General features: G+C 42.7%; 2 protein-coding genes across 2 annotated transcripts in view; both read left to right on the plus strand.

The window, feature by feature from the left end:
* LOC143982671 (cytochrome P450 2C23-like) overlaps window positions 1–11,468 on the plus strand; it is a 46,269-nt gene extending 34,801 nt beyond the window's left edge. Inside the window, exons 7-10 of the mRNA XM_077481591.1 lie at window positions 102–243; window positions 4,664–4,851; window positions 6,596–6,737; window positions 11,201–11,468. Of these exons, the coding sequence (XP_077337717.1) occupies window positions 102–243; window positions 4,664–4,851; window positions 6,596–6,737; window positions 11,201–11,382 (654 nt within the window). The 3' untranslated portion in view covers window positions 11,383–11,468. The remainder of the gene's footprint in view (window positions 1–101; window positions 244–4,663; window positions 4,852–6,595; window positions 6,738–11,200) is intronic.
* A 6,581-nt stretch (window positions 11,469–18,049) lies between these two features.
* Window positions 18,050–22,093, plus strand: part of LOC143982702 (cytochrome P450 2C8-like) — a 45,449-nt gene continuing 41,405 nt past the window's right edge. Inside the window, exon 1 of the mRNA XM_077481655.1 lies at window positions 18,050–18,072. The gene's annotated coding sequence lies outside the window, so the exon portion shown is untranslated. The remainder of the gene's footprint in view (window positions 18,073–22,093) is intronic.

A 22,093-nucleotide genomic window follows, 5' to 3' on the forward strand; every position in this document is an offset into this window, starting at 1 on the left:
GTCCATGCCAAACATAGGAGGATAACATGCTGAAAACAAAGGTGTATTTTTTTTATATATATATATATATAATTTATGATATTTTAAATTTAATAACACAGGAAAAGGACAATCCAAATTCTCAATTTCACTTTGATAATTTATTTGGAACCGTTATTGATCTCTTTTTTGCTGGGACAGAAACTACAAGCACAACTCTAAAGTACAGTCTACTTATTTTGCTAAAATATACAGAAGAGGAAAGTAAGTATCATGTAGCATCCCAATACTTATACATTATGTTGATTTGGATATTGCAAAAATTGTTGAAATTACAATAGTCACTGCATTTTTATTATATAATAATATAATAATATTATATAATAAATATATCATCAAGATTACAGATTTTTTTTTTTGCCCTTAAGATTCTCAAAAAACCCACCCTTACACACCCCTAGAAATTGTTGCAGAAATTTTTGGCTTGTGTATATTGGAATACATTTCCCAGCTGCAGCAAAAAAATGGAAAAAATACCGGTGCACTAGGGACAAAAAAATATATAATATATCTGTTTGCTGCAACCCAATATAGAAATATCACTATTTGAATCAATCTAATTAATATATACTTATAATGGAGGTTGTGCTAACTTTTGTTTGCTATGATGGTATCTTGCCCTTGGAAATAAGATACCATCATAGCAAACAAAAGTTAGCGCAACCTCCATTATACATTTCCCAGCTGGCCCACTGCGTCAAACTGATTACTGTTAGGCCAGTCCGTTACCAAAATACTTGCCTAGTAGAGTACTTGAAGGGACGTCTAGTCCTCATATGGGTAAACTGACACAGATGGAGGCAAACTACAAAACCAGGTCTTGCCACTGACCAACATCATGCAATAAAACTGGAGGAATGTCTGTCCTTAAACGGAAACCGCTTATATACATATACAAGTGGGTAGAGAAACAAAGCACATTTTGTTGCTTTGCAACCTGAAATGAAGACAGATTTTGTTTTATCCAGCTGTATTTACTCAACGCAACTTATGACATCCAAGTAAAAGATCTGACACCAGGTCAGAAAAAAAAATAAAAAATTCAAAAACAGAATCACTGAGTTGGAAAAAGGATCACCCCCTTGTGTCAGGACTTTGTTGAATCACCTTTTGATGGTGACCATTTGTGGACTGCAGTCATCAAGTCATTCTACAGATTTTTCAATGGGGTCGGGACTTTGACTAGGCTATGCAAGGACATTCACCTTTTTTTTTTCTTCATCCACTTTGTGGTCACTTTTGCTGTGTGGTTTGGGTCATTGTCATGTTGGAAAGTAAACCTTCTTCCCATTGACAACTTTCTGACAGAGGACAGCAGATTTTTTCTCAAGAATTTGACGGTACTTTGCCCCTCCATTTTTTTTATTTTTCTATCCTAACAAGTTCTCCAGTCCCTGTTGCAGAGAAATGCCCCCATAACAGGATATTACCACCTCCATGTTTTACTGTAGGAATGGTGTTATTTGGACGGCGAACTGTATTGGATTTCGCCAGACATATCGTTTGTTTGAATTTTAGTCTCCTCCGACCTTAACACCTTTTTCCATGTGGCCTCAATTTTCAAGGTGTGTTTTCGCAAAGTGCAGTCGTGACTGCATGTGACCATTCTTGAGGAGATTCTTTTTTTTTTTTTTTCTTACAACCCTCCCATACAAGTCACATTTGTAGAGAATTTGTGATATTGTTGTCACATGCATGCAATGACCACTCTTTGTCATAAATTCCTGCAACTGGTTCAGAGTTGCTGAAGGGCCTCTTGGTAGCCTCTGACCAGTTTTCTCCTGACACTTTCTTCCAGTTTGGATTAATGTCCCAATCCAGTGAGGGCCTGTGTAGTACAAAATGCCTTCTATTTCATTATAATAGACTTCACTGTGCTTCTAGGCAATGGATAAAGCCTTTGCTTTGTTTTTGTATCCATCTCCTGACAGTGTCTTGCTAGCCAGAGTTGATTGTTTGTTTGCTTCAGTTGCACTACCAGGGACTGAAATGCTCCAGGAAAGCTCATTTTATGCTGACCTAATCAAAATGACCACATCTGATCACAGTTAAAATAGCTTTATGTGCCATTAAAAAGGTGATTAGCTAAACCTGATTCATTTTTAGGAGGGGGTGATCCTTTTTTTCCAATGCAGTGATTCTGTTTTTTTGGGTTTTTTTCTGACATGCTGGTGTTATATCATTCACTTGGATGTTATAAATTGCAATGAGTAAATGCAAATGAGTAAACAAAAATGGTGCCTGTCTTCATTTCAGGCTGCAAAGTAACAAACTGTGATTATTTGATAGGAGAGTGATTCTTTTCTATACCCACTGTAACACAAATCTAGATGGGTTGATCTGACACCACAACACGTACTATATCATAATACTGACTGTGAAAGCACAATACTATTTCTCTTTTAGCGCGTTACTTTATTTGACTGCCAAAGATTCATCCTACATGTCATGGCAGTTGGTTATACCAAAGTGCAGCTGCAATAACAGCCCCAAGCTTGGTTTAAAATTATTCTGTTGTCAATGTAGGAGTGATCATGTTGTCAATACAGCCCTCCGTGGTGGGGACACCCTACCCAGAGGTTTCAGGAGCCCAGGGCTACTATAAATTACATACATGATGGTGCGTGGAGCTCAGGGCTACAATAAATTACATAATGATGGTAAGTGGGAGAGCATAGGAGAACATTAATCCTCAATGCAGTATTTAAAACTAAAAGCACTGGACTGGGAGAACTTTTGGCTTCTCTGCTGTAAGATGCTGGTGGTGGCCAAGATAGAAGTGGATCATTGACTCTTTGTTCCAGATTTGCAATATGCACAGCACATAGGAGACATTAGGGGTCTATTTGACCCCTAATGTCTATGTAAAGACAGCCTGACACTGCACTTTACTATTACAAAGGAACGTTTTGTCCCCCTCATGATAGCAATAAAGTGAAGGGAAAATATTCTAAGTGAATTTGAAAAATAAAATAATTAAGGGATCCCTTACCTGCATGCACATCTGTAAACCTGCGCACTTTAAGAACCCACATGTGTATGTAAATGCAAATTTCACAACACATATTGGGTATTGGCAAGCATGCTGGAGTGAACAATTCCAGGGCCATCAATCACAGTTACCAATAAACGGATAAACAGTATAGGCCAGGAGCTAAAGCGCAGCATAAGCGTAGAGCCTACATGATGGGGTTTGTCTTGAAAGGCTAGAGTAAGGTGGGGGGTTGTGTAAAAATAAGGCAGCTAATAGGAGGGATTATAAATAGGGTGGGGTATGATTAACAATACCCATTGGAGGATTTTAGGGTGGGGCAGGATGAGGACTGGGTGGTCCTAAGGGTTTGCTTGGTGGGTGCCATTCTTCTAACAGCACTTAAACTTTGGGACAGCAACAGACAAGATTCTCCCGTCCCTTTTTTGGTGATGTAATAGGCAATAGAATGTTTATTTAGTTTAGTGCTGTTAGTATTATCATGGACGGGATTGCGCAATGTCGTAGCAGCTGGCAGAGGTCGTAGAGTTTTTGAAGGCGGGGATGGTGAAGTTCTTTGAATAACGATGGGTTGGGCCCATCTCTGGTATGGGTGTACCTGCCCTAATGAGGGCGGAAGTAATAGTTGGCTGTATCAGCTTGTGAATTTGCCAAACAATTGTCCCAGAGCTAGCGTAAGTTATGGCTGGGGGCTGTGAAAAGGCAAGGTGGTGCCAGATACAGATAGTTGAATCAGTCAAGGGTGCCTTCAAAAATCCTATGCAGTTTCATTTCAGCCAGATATGTTATGATATGTTTTTTGCTGTGTATTACCATTTCTTATTAGGTATTAAAGTGTTTTGTTATGGTTGGTTTTATGTAATAAAAGGCTGCTTTGGCCATTTTTACCCAAAAACAAGTCGTCTGGCTTAATTATTGGTATAAGGGAAGGTGGTATTTGGAAGAATGGCATTTTTAAGGGTTTACATATTTGGTATCTATCAATTCAACACCGTATTGTCTTTTACATTTTACAAAAAATGAAATATGGAATTTTATATTGTATTTGTGTTCAAAGATTAATTTTGAGTGTATTTTGTACTGGAAAAAAATATACATTTTATAATCAGTTTTCGCATATTGCACAACATAAAATTTTTTACCTACCATGTTTTTTATGCAGGTCCTGCACTTTCAGCAAATAACAACATCTTTGAGGGTTTTAAAGAATTTTTGAGGCCAAAAGTGAAAATTTTAACATGCATATGCAAAACAGAACAATGGATTTTCTTTTCTTTTTTTTCCCAAATACATTATAAAACAATTTTTAAATATTGTTTTTATATGAATTTTCATTAAAGACTTAGCCTATGACTCCTCATCATGTAGTAGTGTGAGTAATGAAGGTTTTTTTTTTTTTATTATTTGTAGGTTATGTATGTCTATGCAGGCATCTAGGTTAGGTGGTTGCGTTTGGTTGAAAAGATCTACCATTCACAAAACAGTACAGACTGCTATTGGCTGCAGTGGTACTTTGTTTTAATTCTTGTACTTCCAGTATAATTGCAGGTGCTTAATATACTACAGTAAAAAAAAAAATCTAAGTGTACCCACTCTGGTGTTTTAACAAACCTTTCTTTGAAAACTCTAAAGGGAAGGTCCACGAGGAGATTGACCATGTAATTGGCCAGAGCCGGAGTCCTTCAGTAGAGGATCGTGTAAAAATGCCATATACAGATGCTGTCATCCATGAAATTCAGCGGGTGGCTGACATAACGCCTCTATCACTGCCTCGTGGTGTCAGCCAGGATGTCACGTTTCGAGGATATAACATTCCTAAGGTCAGAAACTTCAGGGCTTGTTTCTACTGTGCACACCAGGATAAGGGCCTGCGTTGATAGGCTTTGGCAAGGGGCAGTAGAACAGATGGTTGAACTGGGATTATACCACCCTCCAATCGCCTACCTAAACCACAAATGTAATATGACTTGTCAAGTTGACAGTCAACAATGCAAGAAATTAGGGCTGTGCCCCCCGGATTGCTTTCCAGCATGTGCTGCACTGTGATCGTAATTCTGCAGGTCAAATACATCTGTTAATGAATTTTGAATGATCTCAGAAGGCCTTCAGCACAAGCCCAAAACTTGTAGACACAACCCCTAACAGATGCACAATATTACCAAAAGTATTGGGAAGCCTGCCTTTGCACGCACATGGACTTTAATGGCATCCCAGTCTAAGTCCATAGGGTTCAATATTGAGTTGGCCCACCCTTTGCAGCTATAACAGCTTCAACTCTTCTGGGAAGGCTGTCCACAAGGTTTAGGAGTGTGTCTATGGAGATTTTTGACCATTCTTCCAGAAGCGCGTTTGAGGCCAGGCACAGATATTGGATGAGAATGCCTGGCTCGCAGTCTCCGCTCTAATTCATCCCAACTCAATATTGAACCCTAAGGACTAAGCCCTTGTACACACGGTCGGAGAATCTGTCGGAATGAGTCTTATCGGACCGTGTCGTCAGATAATCCGACTGTGTGTGGTATGCATCGGACTGATTCCGTCCGAATCTCCGTCCGACCCAATTTTCCAACGACCAACTGGGCCGGACGGACCTAATCCGATCATGTGTAGAGCATTTTCATCGGACCAAGTGCCACGCATGCTCAGATTAAATTCCTACATCAAAGCTATTGGCTACTAGCCTGAATGTAGTCCCATCGTAACGAAATTACGTCATCACGTTCTGAAAGATCGGATTTTTCGCCAACTTGGCCCGACCGTGTGTATACAACAGTTTCGGACACAATCCATAGGACTAAATCCGACAGGAAAAATCCGACGGATTTGGTTGGCAAAATCTCCGACCGTGTGTACGTGGGCTAAGACTTGGATGTCATTAAAGTTCAAGTGCGTGTAAAGGCAGGCGACCCAATACTTTTGGTAATATAGTGTATATAGACAACATTTCTATTTATAGATTAGCTGGTGTATCTTCTTTTTCTTCACAATTGTCTTGAGTACTTCTTCTTCTAAAATATAGATCTTTCTTCACTAATACCGCACTACTTCCTCTTCTATGCACTGTCACCCTCTATACTACTCATAATATCACTGAAACCAAAAATGGGGCACTATTCCTCCTCCTAATATCAAGTATGGGGCACTGTTTATTCCCACTGACACCAGGACAATTTCTACCCCCACTGGCCGTAGTCCGGCCCCCTACAGTCTAAAGGACAGTAAACTGGCCCTTTTTTGTTTAGAAAGTTTGAAGACCCCCTGGTCCAGATCATACATGTAGGACTGTCTATTATCATTTATTTATACTAATTCTAATACTACACAGCTTTAGGTGTTTGTCACTGGGATATATTTGTGTTTTGGGGTCAGTTTTAATTTTTTTTTTTTATTCAAACATTGTGTAACTTTTAACTAAACGTGTTTCCTACAAAGTGCAGTCTTTACACTGGCAGAGAAATATAGGTAGAAGCTGTTTTTTTCCAGGCTATCTCTCTTTAATCTTTGCAACTGTTACAAGTGACTGCTATTTTTACATAGTATGTATTTATTTCATTATGCTTCCAGGGCACACTTGTCTTCCCAATGCTGACATCTGTCTTGAAGGATCCCAAATATTTTAGGAACCCTCAGAAGTTTGACCCCACACACTTTTTGAATGAAAATGGTGGCTTCAAGAAGAATGATGCATTTCTGCCTTTCTCATTGGGTAAGGTCTCTCATCAATACAAATCATGCAAATGTAGCATGTAAAGATGACTGTCAGGTCACCTTAAGGCGAGGTGACAGATGCACACCGTAGGGATCAGGAGTGCATCGCAAGGTTGTGGACCCTACGGCTGACTGCTGCGGACGGAAGAGAGGTCCCACCGGGGTTAGAGCGTAAGATTCCCTGGGGCGCGGAGTCTAAGAGCCAGCAGGTGTTCACCAGAGCCTCGAGTGGTGAGGATGGACTTGGCTGCAACTGGCTCCAGGTCACAACCCCCGGGTCCCCCAGCACACACCCACAGTAGGCAACTGGAGGATAGGGATGGTGAGGGACAAAGCCAAGGTTGGGGCCACAAGCAGACAGGAATAGTCAGGGACACGCCAAAAGGTCAGGATCACAGGCAAACAGGGATAGTCAAAGACACGCCAAAGTCGGTAATGGAACAACAGAAGAGCACACAGCAGGTAACAGGAAGCTAAACACACAAAGGAATACACAATGGTTGATCAGCACTGATGGCCTGCAGTGCACAGGTTAATATAAGGTTCCCTGATAGGGCCTGGGGTGGAGCCATGCTTAGAGGAGAGATTATAAAAACCACAAGGTGGAAGTGGCTGGCCTCTTAGCCTGAACACATGAGGGGAGGTAAGCAAACAGGAAGATCACTGCATAACCATGACAATGACTTGTTGGGAGGTTTTGAAGATAAAGTGTTGCTAAAATCAGTCTGTAGTAAAGCATGCTTATTATACTCACTGTGGATCCTAAGAGGTCAATCCTCTGAATTGTGTAAAACGGTTGTCTGAGCCTGTCTTCTTTGATCCTCCCTTTTTACCGTCCCCATTCCTTCCCTTGATTGAACAGAGCCTTGGGGGCACTCTGCACATGCTCAGTTTGGTGTGTAAAAGAGGTGTTTTTTTTTCTTTTCCTTTTTTTTTGGGGGGGGGGTGCATATGATCCACACAGGGCCAATCGACATGGTCCAATCAGGGGTCCTGCAGCCTCATAGGACAGTCAGAGCAGAATGAAAATTCCTCCTGCAAGCTTTAACCAGTGCTTGGCCAGATACTGATATAAGTCACAAGACTACTATATACTGCTGATGAGAAAAGGTATTTGGCAGTCTATATTTACTAAAATAATTGCATTTCCATGTTCTGTGTACTGTGGGAGGCCGGCTATAATGAATGCAGGCTCCTGGGTTTAGTAAGACTTTAAGGCTCTCATCTCCAATTGGATTAATTTTGGATAAATAGTAATTATGACCCCTGTTGTGTACAGTTGTTCTTGAGCTCTACTGTGAAGCTATATCCTTGCCTTGCTGCTTGTGCTTCTTCATTTACTTCTGTCCTGCATTCTTATATGTCAGACACATAAGTTGTAACGTGGTACAGCAAAGGAATTTCTTTGTTGGATTCCCTGTCTGTCTATCTGTAAGTAAACATTTTGTGTGAAGACACGGACAAGTTACAAAAAAGTAATTCGGGGGAACATAACAGAACTGTTTTAAAACAGAATACCTCCAAAAACAGGATGGGGGTATAAGTTTAAACCTTTTATACTTTAGAGTATTTAAAGTGGTTGTAAACCTCAAGCCGCGTACACACGGTCGGACTGTATGGCCAACTTAGTCCGTCAGACAATCCGACGGACAGTCCGTCCTACTTTCGAATGAACGGACTTGACCACACACGGATGCACAAACAGTCCGTCGAAAGCTTGCGCGATGACGTGTACAGCACGTACGACGGGACTAGAAATAGGAAGTCCAATACACAGCAATGCAACCTTTCGCCGTGTAAATCCTTTCTGAGCATGCGCCATACTTAGTCCGTCGAACTAGCCTACTCACGAGTGGATTGTCCGCTGAAACCAAAGTATGACGGACAATATTACGGAAATTCCGAAATACTTAGTCCGCCAGACAGCACGTTGAAAAAGTCCGCTGAAGCCCACACACGAGCGGACTGTCCGCTGAAATGTGTTTCGACAGACTAAGTTGGCCAGACAGTCCGCCCGTGTGTACGCGGCTTCAGACATAAAATTTGAACAAATATATGAACAAAGCATATCCTTCTATGGTGTGTACTTGCCTCAATTCAGAGCACTAAATGTCATTTCTGTCTGCTGCTTCATTCCTCTGCTATCTGCATGAGTCACTTCTGCCAAGTTTTCCTGACATTTTTTTACGGTTAGCCAATGTAGGCTCCTCAGGGAAGGAGAGATTGGTTCCCAGGGTTTTTTTCCTGTTATCAGCCTTGCCGCTGTGTTTTGGATCAGTTGTAATCGCGCAAGTTGATATTGTGGTAATCCTATGTAAAGCAAGTTTGCGTAGTCCAGTTGTGAATTAATGATTGTTCCAACTACCACTGCTTTATCATTCTTTGGGATAAAAGGGAAAAACAAACTGGATTGGGGAAGGGACTTTGAAGGCACCAACAAACACTGTTAAATTTTATATATAAGTTTTATTTAGGTACAAACACATTCAAATTCTATTTAGGATAAAACCTCATGAACATGGAGGTTCATGACTACAGAAACAAGTTGTGACATATCCTATTCAGATTCAACATAACATTACATTGCTAATGAGTTACTACCTGACCTTTGTCTTTTAGTGCCTATTCATTGTATTCTTCCACAAAGAACTCCCTTAGAGTCCATTCACACAGGGGCAACTTTGGATCCGACTTGAAGTCGTCCCAAGTTGCCTCAAGTTGCGCAACATGATGAAATCAATGGAAGTGAATGGAGCCATCTTAATGTACACTACTGAAGTCGCTCCGACTTCAGAAAAGGTTCCTGTACGACTTCAATCCAACTTCTAGGTGACTTGTACCCATTGATTTCAAAGGAAGTTGCCTCCAAGTCGGATCCCCTGTCTTACCTGAAGCAACTTTCCAGGAAGTAAAAATAGTTTTCTAGGCAAACCCCTCCCACAGAGCTGATTATTATGTGATTGGCCACTGGTAAAGTCCCCTGTCCTGGAAGCAACTTCAAGTTGCCTTGTAAGTTTCCTCAAGTTGTGCTGTGATTTATACTCAAGTCGTGTCCAAGTTGCCTCCCAAAGTCTCGCTGGAAATCGTGTTGCCCCTGTGTGAATGGACTCTCAGAGTCCATTCACACAGGGGCAACACGATTTCCAGCGAGACTTTGGGAGGCAACTTGGACACGACTTGAGTATAAATCACAGCACAACTTGAGGAAACTTACAAGGCAACTTGAAGTTGCTTCCAGGACAGGGGACTTTACCAGTGGCCAATCACATAATAATCAGCTCTGTGGGAGGGGTTTGCCTAGAAAACTATTTTTACTTCCTGGAAAGTTGCTTCAGGTAAGACAGGGGATCCGACTTGGAGGCAACTTCCTTTGAAATCAATGGGTACAAGTCACCTAGAAGTTGGATTGAAGTCGTACAGGAACCTTTTCTGAAGTCGGAGCGACTTCAGTAGTGTACATTAAGATGGCTCCATTCACTTCCATTGATTTCATCATGTTGCGCAACTTGAGGCAACTTGGGACGACTTCAAGTCGGATCCAAAGTTGCCCCTGTGTGAATGGACTCTAAGGGAGTTCTTTGTGGAAGAATACAATGAATAGGCACTAAAAGACAAAGGTCAGGTAGTAACTCATTATATAGAAAAGTAATATATATTTAGAGACATATCAATCCAAAATTAAACACATGGCTATATCTTACAATGTTTATGTAGAGAGATCAGATACGGATGCCAATAACAGCATAATACACATTCAGGAGGTAGTTCAAGGGAACATTTTCCTAGTATATTAAATTATTAATTGGGGTAAATATTCATCCCACAGCTGACAAAAAAGGGGTCCACACCCTGGGAAACAATGTGATGGCAAGAAATGGCAATGGGATGCACAAAAAAGGAGGATTATGTTACTAATATTTATGTTTTCAAGAAAAAATAAGACACAATTAGTAAGTATACCAAAGGTACTCACTTGCTAATCCTAAAACAAAAGTCATATACGGCATAATGTGGAAAGCCCCAGAGGTATTTAGCGTGGAGGACAAGGAGGGGAATATTCTACTTCCAATTTTCCACACTTGAGAGGTACCCCTGAAGGGGACAGCAGTGCAATCCCAAAGAGAAAATAGTTGCCTGCATAGAAAAAAAGCCTAAAAAAAAAAAAAAATCTCTAAAATATCGGCCCAAAATGTAGAAAACCCACATAGAAGGAGCTTTTTGAATTTAATTCAGGCAGAGAAGAGGGATATGATGGGCCTGTTTTTTTTCCACTATATATATATATATATATATATATATATATATATATATATATATATATATATATATATATATATATATATATATATATATATATATAATATAGGGATGTGGCATCAGTTCAACACTTGAACGGTCAGGCTTTTGATAAATATTTTGTGTATTTCTGACCATGATCTGGTCTTGTATTGCCATCCACAGGGAAGAGGAGTTGCATTGGAGAAGGTCTGGCGCGGATGGAAATTTTTCTCTTTATAACCACAATATTACAGAGGTTAAATCTGAAATCCACCGTGTCTCCCGCAGAGCTAGAAATAACCCCAGAGCCTAACAAGAACGGATCAGTACCCAGAACGTACCAGCTGTATGTGACTTCAAGATGAGAAACTCCTTTACTATCCTGTGGTGCTGATCTGGGATGACATGCTTCTTTTATAACAAGACAGCAATAAAAATATTTTACAACTGCTCCATGGAAAGCATCTGTGGTCTTCCTTACATTAACTGCCCATTTCAAATTCCACTACAGCATTTCAATTGTGTTCAAATCAGGGCTTTGACTAGGCCAGCACTTAAAGTGGAGTTCCACCCAAAAAAAAAAAGTCATTTATGTGCAAAAAAAAAAAAAATTTGGAGAAAAAAAAATGTTCTTACCTCCTAAATGCCTGTTGCTAGGGGGTTCCTTGTAGTTTGCCTCCTTCAGCGCCTGGGCTCTTGACGTCACTTCCCTCAGCGCAGGAAGGGAGATCAGCTCTGCCCCTCCCTCTTGTCAATCATCTGGGGCACGTCACAGGTCCCAGATGATTGCGCGGCACCGCTCGCGAATGCGCAGTGGGTGCCAGGCTGTGAAACCACAGCCAGATGCCCACAGTTACAATGCCGGTGCCGCTGAGCGGAGGGGGAGACAAGCGGGGCTTCGATCCCCGCATCACTGGACCCTGGGACAGGTAAGTGTCTGATTATTAAAAGTCAGCAGCTGCAGTATTTGTAGCTGCTAACTCTTTTAATTTTCATTTTTTTTAAGCAGAACTCTGCTTTAAAGTAATTGTAAACAGTCACCTTGTAAAACAAAAACAGCAAATTCTCCTGCGCTCTGGTTTCTTGGTCTTTGAAATGTGATATATACAGTTTGAAATGGTGTAGTCACTAAGTCTTGCAGCCCTCCTTTAGAACATTGGGTGTTCAAATACTAAAGAGAGAAAATACAAAAGAGGGGAAGGCGCACTGACCTAGTGCATTACCATAAAACAGCTTTATTTAAAATTAAATCAAATAGCAAAATGGCTACTCACAAACGAGTATTGATCAAAGGCATAATCAATACAAGTAGATCCATCGCACCAAACGTTTGGCGAATCCAGACCAGATGTCCGAGGAATTTGCTGAATACCTCTACGGAAATGGCTAACGCGTTTCGGGAGTGACCCCCTTTCTTGCCCTTTTTGGCTCTGAAGAAAGGGGGTCACTCCCGAAACGCGTTAGCCATTTCCGTAGAGGTTTTCACCAAATTCCTCGGACATCTGGTCTGGATTCGCCAAACGTTTGGTGCGATGGATCTATTTGTATTGATTTTGCCTATGATCAATACTCGTTTGTGAGTAGCCATTTTGCTATTTGATTTAATTTTAAATAAAGCTGTTTTATGGTAATGCACTAGGTCAGTGTGCCTTCCCCTCTTTTGTATTTTCCACCTTGTAAAACAATCCATTCAGTTTAAAATAGAAATGAAAGGCAAAACATTTGTGTAAAATAATAAAAAAAAATTATCAAAACTTTTTTTCCAATTATTTATAAGTGATCACATTCCCTCTTTTCTCAGCTGCATAAGAGCTGAGGGGAGGAGCAGCAACAGTACTTTGAGCTTCTCAGTGAATGGCTATGCAGCAGAGGTGTGTCAGGACAAGTCTGATCATTGGAGGAGAGCAGGCTAAGTTCCCAGCAGAGCTAGAGAACTGACCACGATGTGTTCTCCTACTTAGCGTGGTCAGTTTTTAATAGGAAAGCAGAGGAACTGGCTGGAACACCAGGGCTTTCACAAAAAAGGAAGCATTAGAAAAAGCGTAGGATATTTTCTTATACAAGTACATGGTACAGCAGGCACATATCAGGATCAGAAATATAAAATGTTGGGGTAACAACCACTTTAACCCCCCCCCATTTATTATTTTTTGAACCATTACTTGGATTTGCTATTGAGCTTTGGCTCCATTTAAAGATTTGTTTCTGGTTTAACTTTGAGGAGCTCCAGGCTCCTTCAGAAAAAATTAAGTCAGCAGCTACAAATACTGTAGCCGCTAACTTTTAATATTAGGGCACTTACCTGTCCTGAATCCAGTGGTGTCTTCACCCAAGCCGCCATCTTGCCTAAGGGCCCCTACTGCACGTGTGCAAAGCGTGCTGTGCTTTGTGAAAGGGCTGGCTGTGGGGGAAGGAGGGGGGCTGAACTTACTGTGGCGAATTGAGGTGGAAGTGGGTACCTGTCAAAACCAGGTACCCCCCCCCAAAAAAAGTGCCAAATGTAGCGAGGGTGGGGGGGGGGGTGTTGTGGGGGTTGGGGAATCACTGTTTGGTTGGAGCTCCACTTTAACTTTTGGACAGATGGCCTCACATTCTCATCAAGCAGACATTATTTGATGCAGAATGTATAGTTGACTCAATGACTGAAAGCTCCCCAGGTCCTAAAGCAGCAAAGGAACCCCCAAACCACATTTCCGCTGCTATGCTTCACAGGTGATATGAGGTTCTCCTGAAATTATCTCCTTTTGGTTTCAGCTGACTCAGTCAGAGCCACACCCCCAACAGGTTCTCCCCCGCGGGAGGGGCAAAACTCATTGTTGGTTTGGCTTTGATGGAGGCCGCTATTACCTTTTGAATGAATAGCTCTGCATGCTGTGCTGTGTTTGGGACACTAATGTTTTTATTGTTTGCATACCCATTCTCATCCTGCAACCTCAGTGAGATCCCTTGGATAGAGGCTTCGGAAGCCTGAGTAGAGACCTGCAGTTTCTCTTTGCTTTGGAAAGAAATTAAATCGATGGGTTTAGTTCCACTTTCAAATAGATTACCTTTGCCCAATCAGGGCACATTGTAAGCTGGCTGTTGAGGAGCAGAGCCAGAAAGCTGATTGCGGTGTCCTTTTAAAAACCAATCATCAACTGTCAATAGATTTCCCCGGTGAAACGGTGTGGTGACTGGTGGGTTTTTCAGAGACCGACACTTGAATCCTTTTCGGAATGTTTATTTGCATAAAACGTTGAACAGAACACAGTCTCTCAGTTGGGAATAGAGGGTATGGGTAGTAAAGCTCAGGTACTTTTGGAACTGCTGTCTCTCTAGATGATCCAGGGAATAGCCATTCGTTACTGGATATTCCAACTACCGGATTAATCCCTGTTTGTGGATTTAGCAGCCGACAGGTGATTTAAGCTTAGCAGAGTCTCTGCCACAGACTTAATTGTAGAACTTTAAATGAGAAAAGTCTCTGCCACAGACTTGATTGTAGGACTTTAAATTAGCACAGAAACTTAGATGTAACTGAAGGATGAAATTAGGAACTTTCTTACAGTACCAGTATTTTGCAGCCGGTCCAGCAATACCGCAAGAATGCGGATTTATTTTGTGTCCTTTCAGCTTAGCTTCCAGGCTCTTGCCGAGCAGCCAGCCTCGTGTGTGGCTCTCTTCTGAAGAGTCCTCCCCTGGTTGCGTTTTGAGTTGCTGGGCCTCTCCAAATCCAAGACGGCACCGGACCACCTTGAAATCCTCCTTCCAGTTACTGTGCCTCGGACTAGCCTATCCCGAGACTCGGAAATGGATGGATCCACACCCCAGGCCATGAGTGGCTCTGGGGGCTGGTCAGGAGGACCAGGACCATGCAGTCAGAACATACTTCTGGACTTGGACCCCGAACCACGTGACCTCAGCACCTTAAGTACCCTCTCCTGGAATACACAGTGAGACAAAGCACCCACCAATTGGCTCAGAGAGAGAGATTGGTTCCCAATGCGTCCAACCAGCCTGTGTTCCAATGCCTGTCAAAGGTGATACCTACACCTATGACCAGGCAGAACATAGTACAGCCCAGTCAAACTGATGCCAAGACCACAATTTACTGAAATTAACCCTCAGACCCGACTATAGTCTTAGGAAAAAACGAAATTTACAAAACATAGCACATGCTCTTCCCCTACCCCTACCCATTCAGTGTCAAAAATTTAATAAACACAAGAGACAAGTTTCTGACAAATCAACATGGGGACAAGGTGTTTGGTGTGGGAGAGGGGGCAGAGACATACCCAAAAATACTTGCAGCTGTAATTGCAGCGAAAGGTGGTTCTACAAGTATTGACCCAGGGAGGCTGAATACAAATGCACCCCACATATTTTACATATTTGTAAAAAAAATGTAAAACCATTTATCATTTTACTTTCACTTCACAATTATGTGCCACTTTGTGTCGGTCTAGCACATAAAATCTCAATTAAAAAAAAAAAATCTATATTTTTGGTTGTAACATGACAAAATGTGGAACATGTCAAGGGGTATGAATACTTTTTCAAGGCACTGTATGTCAGTTCTGCTGCGGCAGGTTCTATGCACAATACAGATGCGTCAATTTACAGGCAGACTAATGCCGCGTACACACGTAGCAGACTATCCGGCGGACTTAGTCTGGCGGACTTTCCGCCGGACTTTCCGAACGAGCTACTTGCTCACACACGGTACTTTTGCAGCGGACTAATATGGCACATTAATCCGCCGCACTTTTGAAATGAACGGACTCGCCCACACATGTGAAGGAAAGTCCGCTCATTTTGAGCGCGTCTCCAGGTAGCCAGGACCAGCGAAGGAGGCGTCGCTGGCCCCGTCACCTGGTATGGACTTAAAGGGGAATCCCTACGCTGAAAAATCGGCATGGGGCCCCCCCAGGTCCAGACCCTTTTCCGAGCACGCTACACGGCCGGCCAGGAAAAGGGATGGGGACGAGTGCCCTGCCCCCCTCCTGAGCCGTACCAGGCCACGTGCCCTCAACATGGGGGGGGTGCCTTGGGGAAGGGGGGGCTGCATTGCCCCCCCCACCCCAAAGCACCTTGTCCCCATGTTGATGAGGACAAGGGCCTCTTCCCGACAACCCTGGCCGTTGGTTGTTGGGGTCTGCGGGTGGGGGGGGTTATCGGGATCCGTGAGCCCCCTTTAATAAGGGGGCCCCGGATACTGGCCCCCCACCCTATGTGAATGATTATGGGGTACAATGTACCCCTACCCATTCACCTGTAAAAAAAAAGTTGTCCCCCTCTTCGGTTCTTCTTGCCGGGCCACCGCGCCTTCTTCTAGCTCTTTTACAAGCGGTGGCCCGGTCTTCTGTCTCCGCTGCCGCCGCTGTCTGTAAACTAGCGTTCGTAATGGAGACTTAACATTTGTGACGTGGCAAATTCTGAAATCTCCAAATGCAGCGCACATTGTCTCTTTAATGGGATAATAATGAAGCTGCTTTGCTGGTGATACTGATGGAGTTATTTCAAACTAATTTTCAAAGGCTTTTCTTTTCTAGTGTGTAAGATTGGGGTTATCAGACTCAAACGGTTGGTGCGTTTTCCAGTGAGTACGCCAGTACAAAACTGTATTTTTAAAGGCCCAGTAGCCCACTTTTATTTAAAAGCACAGAAAGTTCACAAAGACATCAGTACCCACGCAGGGGGGTTCCACCATTACTGTATTTTGCACACTCAATACTTTAGCCTCCAGGCTTACATTCTTCCCATAGGGCTGATTCAGGCCTTTAGCCTAGGCCTTAGGTCTGCTCCTCAGACCCAAAAGAGTTTCCTAGAGTTAAGCTTTCTCCTAGCTCACTCCTCAGCAGCGTCTTGCTGTTCTGTCACCAAGTACGTCTGCCTCCTGCAGACATACATGCTCTGGCTACACCCATGCAGCCTCTGACTCCTCTCAGAGGAATGGGCCACCTGACTCCCATGCACAGACTTCCTGTCTGTTGGGGTGGAACATTGAGCCATAGCCAGGTCAAAACTAAATAGCCCAGCGCACAGCTGTGCAATCAGCGTGTCTGTCTCTCCAAAATCTGGCGTAAACCAGCAATCCTCCAGGTAGCACAGGGTCCTACCGCCACAAGTGATATCAAGAATAATTATAATTTTTTTTTTTTGTTTACTTGTGCAAGTTACCGCAACACCATTATCCCGTCGTTTTTAACTACAGAACAAAGATACAACTATGTTGGTGTCCCTTGTTAATTTTACATTGTATTTTTTTTAAACGTAACTGCCTACTCCCAAACTGTCATTTGAAGTAAAACACATAGCCAAGTATTATTCTACACAATTTTTTTATTGTGCATTAAAAAAAGAAAACAAATAAAATTAGACATGCTATCTGCCAATAGAACTTAACCAAAAAGTGCATTCTGTGCATCCAAAAATATAGAAAATATACCAAATCAAATCATTATTCAACCAAAAAAATAATGTCAAAGCAACAACTCCAAGGCCAATAATAAATAAGACATTCTCTCCTCAGATTCCGCAACATGTCTGGTTGACGAACGGCCGTTCAGAAACGAACTGAAAAGCATGAATCAACACTCACTAAATTTTTACTAACACAAAATTAGCAGAAGGAGCCCAAAGTGTGGTACTAAAGTGCTGAAAAGCCACGTAGTACGTATAATACGTCACTACGTTTGTAATTGAAGGCCAACGTTTGTGTGACCGTGTGTATTCAAGACAAGTTTGAGCCAACAACCTTCAAACAAAATTCCACGGTTTTGTTGTCGGAAAGTCTGATCATGTGTATGGAGCATAACAAAGGCTGGGAGTGAAATAATTGCAATTATCTCTGAAGCCTGTCAGCGAACCTGCATAGTATGTATAGTGTTTAATCATGTACACTGATTTATAACCTAGTATTAGCATTCCTAGTGTACTGGAGAGGGAGGTGCCCATGAAAACCAAACAGACCTTTAGACAGTGTGGAAGGTTATGCAATACATTGCCAAAGATGATGCAGATATCATATATATATTCTATCAGTATATATTAAACATAACAAGCAAGCAGACAAGGTGAGTAGAACACAAGGCAGAGAATTATTGCATCGCATAGCAATAACTTTACATGCACATCATTCTAAATGGCAACCGGAGTACCTTCCCAACAGGGCTTTTTTTCAGGGGGAACTTGGTAGAACTCAGTTCCACCACCTTTGGCTCAGACCCGGGGGGGGGGGGGGGTTGCTCACCACTATCACATGTAGACATAGAAGTCCAGTTTCTGTGTTTACAAGTGACAGCTCTGCACTCTGTGTGTAACCCCCTGAACTCTGCACTTTGTATGTAATGCAATCCTGGTATTTAATGCCCCTTTAAGACCCTCCTAATGTTCGTGAAATTTGATTGACCACACCTACTATTTGATGTGATTTTGAGGGGGTGTGTGGGTGGCTGGAGGGGTTTTGGTGGGTCGTGGTTAAGTTAGAGCACCTATTGTTTGAGAAAAAAAAACCTGCTTCCCAACATGCTTTGCAGCATATAGGGTTGCAGTGAGCTGTCAGAAATGGAAAATGCACCTCTTTTGGGTGAATTTTCATGCAATAGGTAGTTTATGTGCTGAATTATTGCTACGCATGTTAAAGAGGAATTCCATTTTTATTTAATTTTTTATTAAAAAACTGCAGCTACAAATAGTGAGGAATATACCACATTCACTTTCAAATTGGGATGCACCGATACCACTTTTTTAACACCCAGTACAAGTACCAGTACTTTTTTGCAAGTACTCACAGATACCAATTACTGATACCTATCGCCTAGAAAGAGCAGGTAGAGGGGTGGTGTTGGTCGATTTGATGGTGGTGGTAGTTTGAGCTGCGTAGCCGCAGAATGGTCAGGGTACCCAAGCTGACCCGTGTTTATAGCCTAAAGCACTTCCAATAGCTACATAAGTTTCGCGTTACCCCCATATGGGCTGCTAGTAATAGCTGGTTCTTCCCTGATAGTACAGAGGCTGCCCACCACTGCAAGCACCAGTCCATTCACACCGGCTCCAATATTACAGTCTAAGAATTGGGGTCTCCAAACTTTCTAAAGAAAGGACCAGTTTACTATCCTTCGGACTTTAGTGGGAGTGGACTGTGGCCAGTTGGTTTAAAAAATGTCCTGGTGTTGGTTACAATGCCTCATCATTGGTATCCGTGAGAGGAATAGTACCCCATTATTGGTATCAGCGGGAGGAATAATACCCCATTATTGGTATCAGCGGGAGGAATAATGCCCCATTGTTGGTGTCAGTGACAGGAATTATGTCCCATTGTTAATGTCCCCATGGGCCAGATAAAGGCAAGCAAAGGGCTGCAGTTTGGAGACCACTGGTCTAGGGGATGTATTTTAAGATTTATTGCTGGAAGAAACTTTAACAGGAGAGGGGTTAGAGCATGAAATACTCCAAAACAATTAGCAAAAGCACTGATCGGACATTCTTCTCCTTGAGTACTTGTGAATATTGGACAGTCTAAGGCCTGACAGTTGTAGACCACAAGTCATCTGGTTACCCTGCACCACTGTACAGCTATAGGTAACCAGTGCAATCTCCAGACCACTGCACAGTAAGAGGGGAACACTCTGCTCTAGGCTTGAACTCCAGGATTTTCTGAAGGACAGATAATGGCCAGTACTCAGAGAGCAGTTTCAGTCCAAGATATCTCTTGCACTTACATGCCAAATGCACATAGCCATCAATAATCAATTCAGGATCATTACTGACAAGTTCCTAGGACAGCTGCCACCTTCTAGCTTCCTCTAGACACAGCCCAGTGAGTTGAACAATCCTTCTCCTGACCAAATCCCTTTGATGACATCCTGCAGTCAGTTCCAGCTTGTCTCCAGGTCCCCAGCTCTGCCACCACTGAGACCTCACAGAACAGCAACACAGTCCATAGACTGCCTCAGTGCCCTAAAGCTTGGAACTCTCCTTTCTGGGGAAAAACAAACAATCTCTCTAGGGCTTCATGTTATTTATCACCTTCCCAGCCACCTTCTGTGCACACCTCCCCAGGGTTTGGCTAGGCCATGATAAATATTCATGCTGGGTATTCTTCCAGAGATGGAGGGGGGGGGGGGGGGCGGGGGAATTCTCAGCCTGTGAAACAGATCAGAACAAAGAATTGCTGCTCCCTTGATTACATTAGAAGCCAAAAAATTAACTTACCTAAACTAGGAGGGTTCTACATGAGTATTGGAACTGGACCACAGAGCAATGGAAGAAGGTGGATTGGTTTGATGAATCAGATTTTCTTTTACATCATGTGGATGGCCAGGTACGTGTGCATCACTTGTCATGACTGTCATTCTCCCCAATACTCACTGCACAATATAACAGTTCCCTAATTCCAGCCTCTCCAACTCTGCCCTGACTTATTGGGGTAGATTCAGCCATACATCTAAATCTACCTTTGCTCTGAGCGTAATCTGCTTTTGGATCGCACCTCAGAGGCTACTGACAGGAGGTGAGGAAGAGATGTCACAACTGTTTTAAACCAATTTTTGCAGAAAAAAGCGCTGCAACCGCATGCATTGCACATTTGTGGGGTGTTTGTGGTGCTTCCCCTTTTTCCTAAATGTATTGCGTTGAGTGTACTCGCCACACACCAATCGCTACATGCCAGGTAGCATTTTGACAGCAGTATGTAAACATTCCTATCCAATGCCTATTGCAGCTTAAGGGCAGGCTGTAAAAATTTACAATTGAACAACATGTCTAATTGAAGCCTTAAAAGTGTTTGTAAAGGATTTTTTTTTTTAAATGACGGACATGTCTATACTTAACTGCTCTGTGCAATAGCATTGCACAGAGCAGCTCCAAACCGCCTCTCCTCAGGTCCCCCGCTGGCGCTCCTGACACCTCCTCTCTGGCTAATGCCCCCAATAGGAAGCAGCTTCCCATGGGGGCACTTGTGCAAGCTTATTCCCGAACTCCACATCTGCGTCCATTGACAAAGACAGGGGGACTCTGCCCCGCCCCCCTCGTCCCTCGCCAATGGCTCCCGGTGCCTCAACAAAGCCAGGGAGACCTGAAGTGAGGGGAGAGAAGAGCTGCAGATCTGCACAACACTGGACCGAATGAGGGCTCAGGTAAGCACAGTATCAGGGGGCTTAGGGGCCAATGCCAAAGATTAAACATTTTTTACCTTAATGAAAGGAATTCATTAAGGTAAAACACATTTAAGGTTTAAAACCACTTTAATCACTCTCCTCCTTCACCAAGAACCACTCCCATCAACTTGCTGTCCTTCTGTGGACCTTCTCCCCTGTTACGTTCCTCACGATTTGTCCGGCTCTTTTCACCCTTCCATCCATCCGGGTTGGACATTTTAAGCACCAATCCTCCTGCCCCTCTCCACATTCACTTGCCTCCTTCTCTTTCTTTTATCTGCTCTCCCCTGAAATAAATCTGCTTTACAGCCTCCTGTCTCAGTCTGAAACCCTGCCCATCTCAGTTTCATTTTCTCTTCTAATGTCGCCTACACATGGTCGGAATTTTGGCCAGCAAAAGACCGATCGTGTGTATGCAATTCCAACACGCAAAAACGCTGGTATGCTCAGATTCAACTACGAGAGGGAAGCTATTGGCTACTGGCTATCGAACTTCCTTTTTGTAGTCCCGTCGTACGTGTTGTAGGTCACCGCGTTCTTGACAGTCGGAATTTGGTGTGACCGTGTATATGAAAACAGCTTGAGCGAAATCCCGAATTCCGTTGGGAAAACCATCAGAGCTTTTTCCGATCAAAATCCCTAACGTGTGCACGGGACATTACTGTCCTGTCACCAATTATTGCCAGACCAGCACGTTCTCTTCAAGTCCTTCACTCTGCTCTACATTAACACATACTCTTACTACCCCAATCCACTTGTCTTTTCACTCCTTTCTTAGTCCCTAATATTTTTTTTTCTATTTTATAATTCAAATTTTATCAGCCACAGTCTCTATCAAGCCTTAACAGAGAAGACTAATGCCGCGTACACATGGTCGGATTTTCCAACAACAAATGTTTGATGGGAGCTTGTTGTCGGAAATTCCGACCATGTGTAG

Source organism: Lithobates pipiens, unplaced genomic scaffold, assembly GCF_037356315.1.
Source record: "Lithobates pipiens isolate NorthernLeopardFrog02 unplaced genomic scaffold, aLitPip1_a1.2 Scaffold_1, whole genome shotgun sequence".
NCBI lineage: Eukaryota > Metazoa > Chordata > Amphibia > Anura > Ranidae > Lithobates > Lithobates pipiens.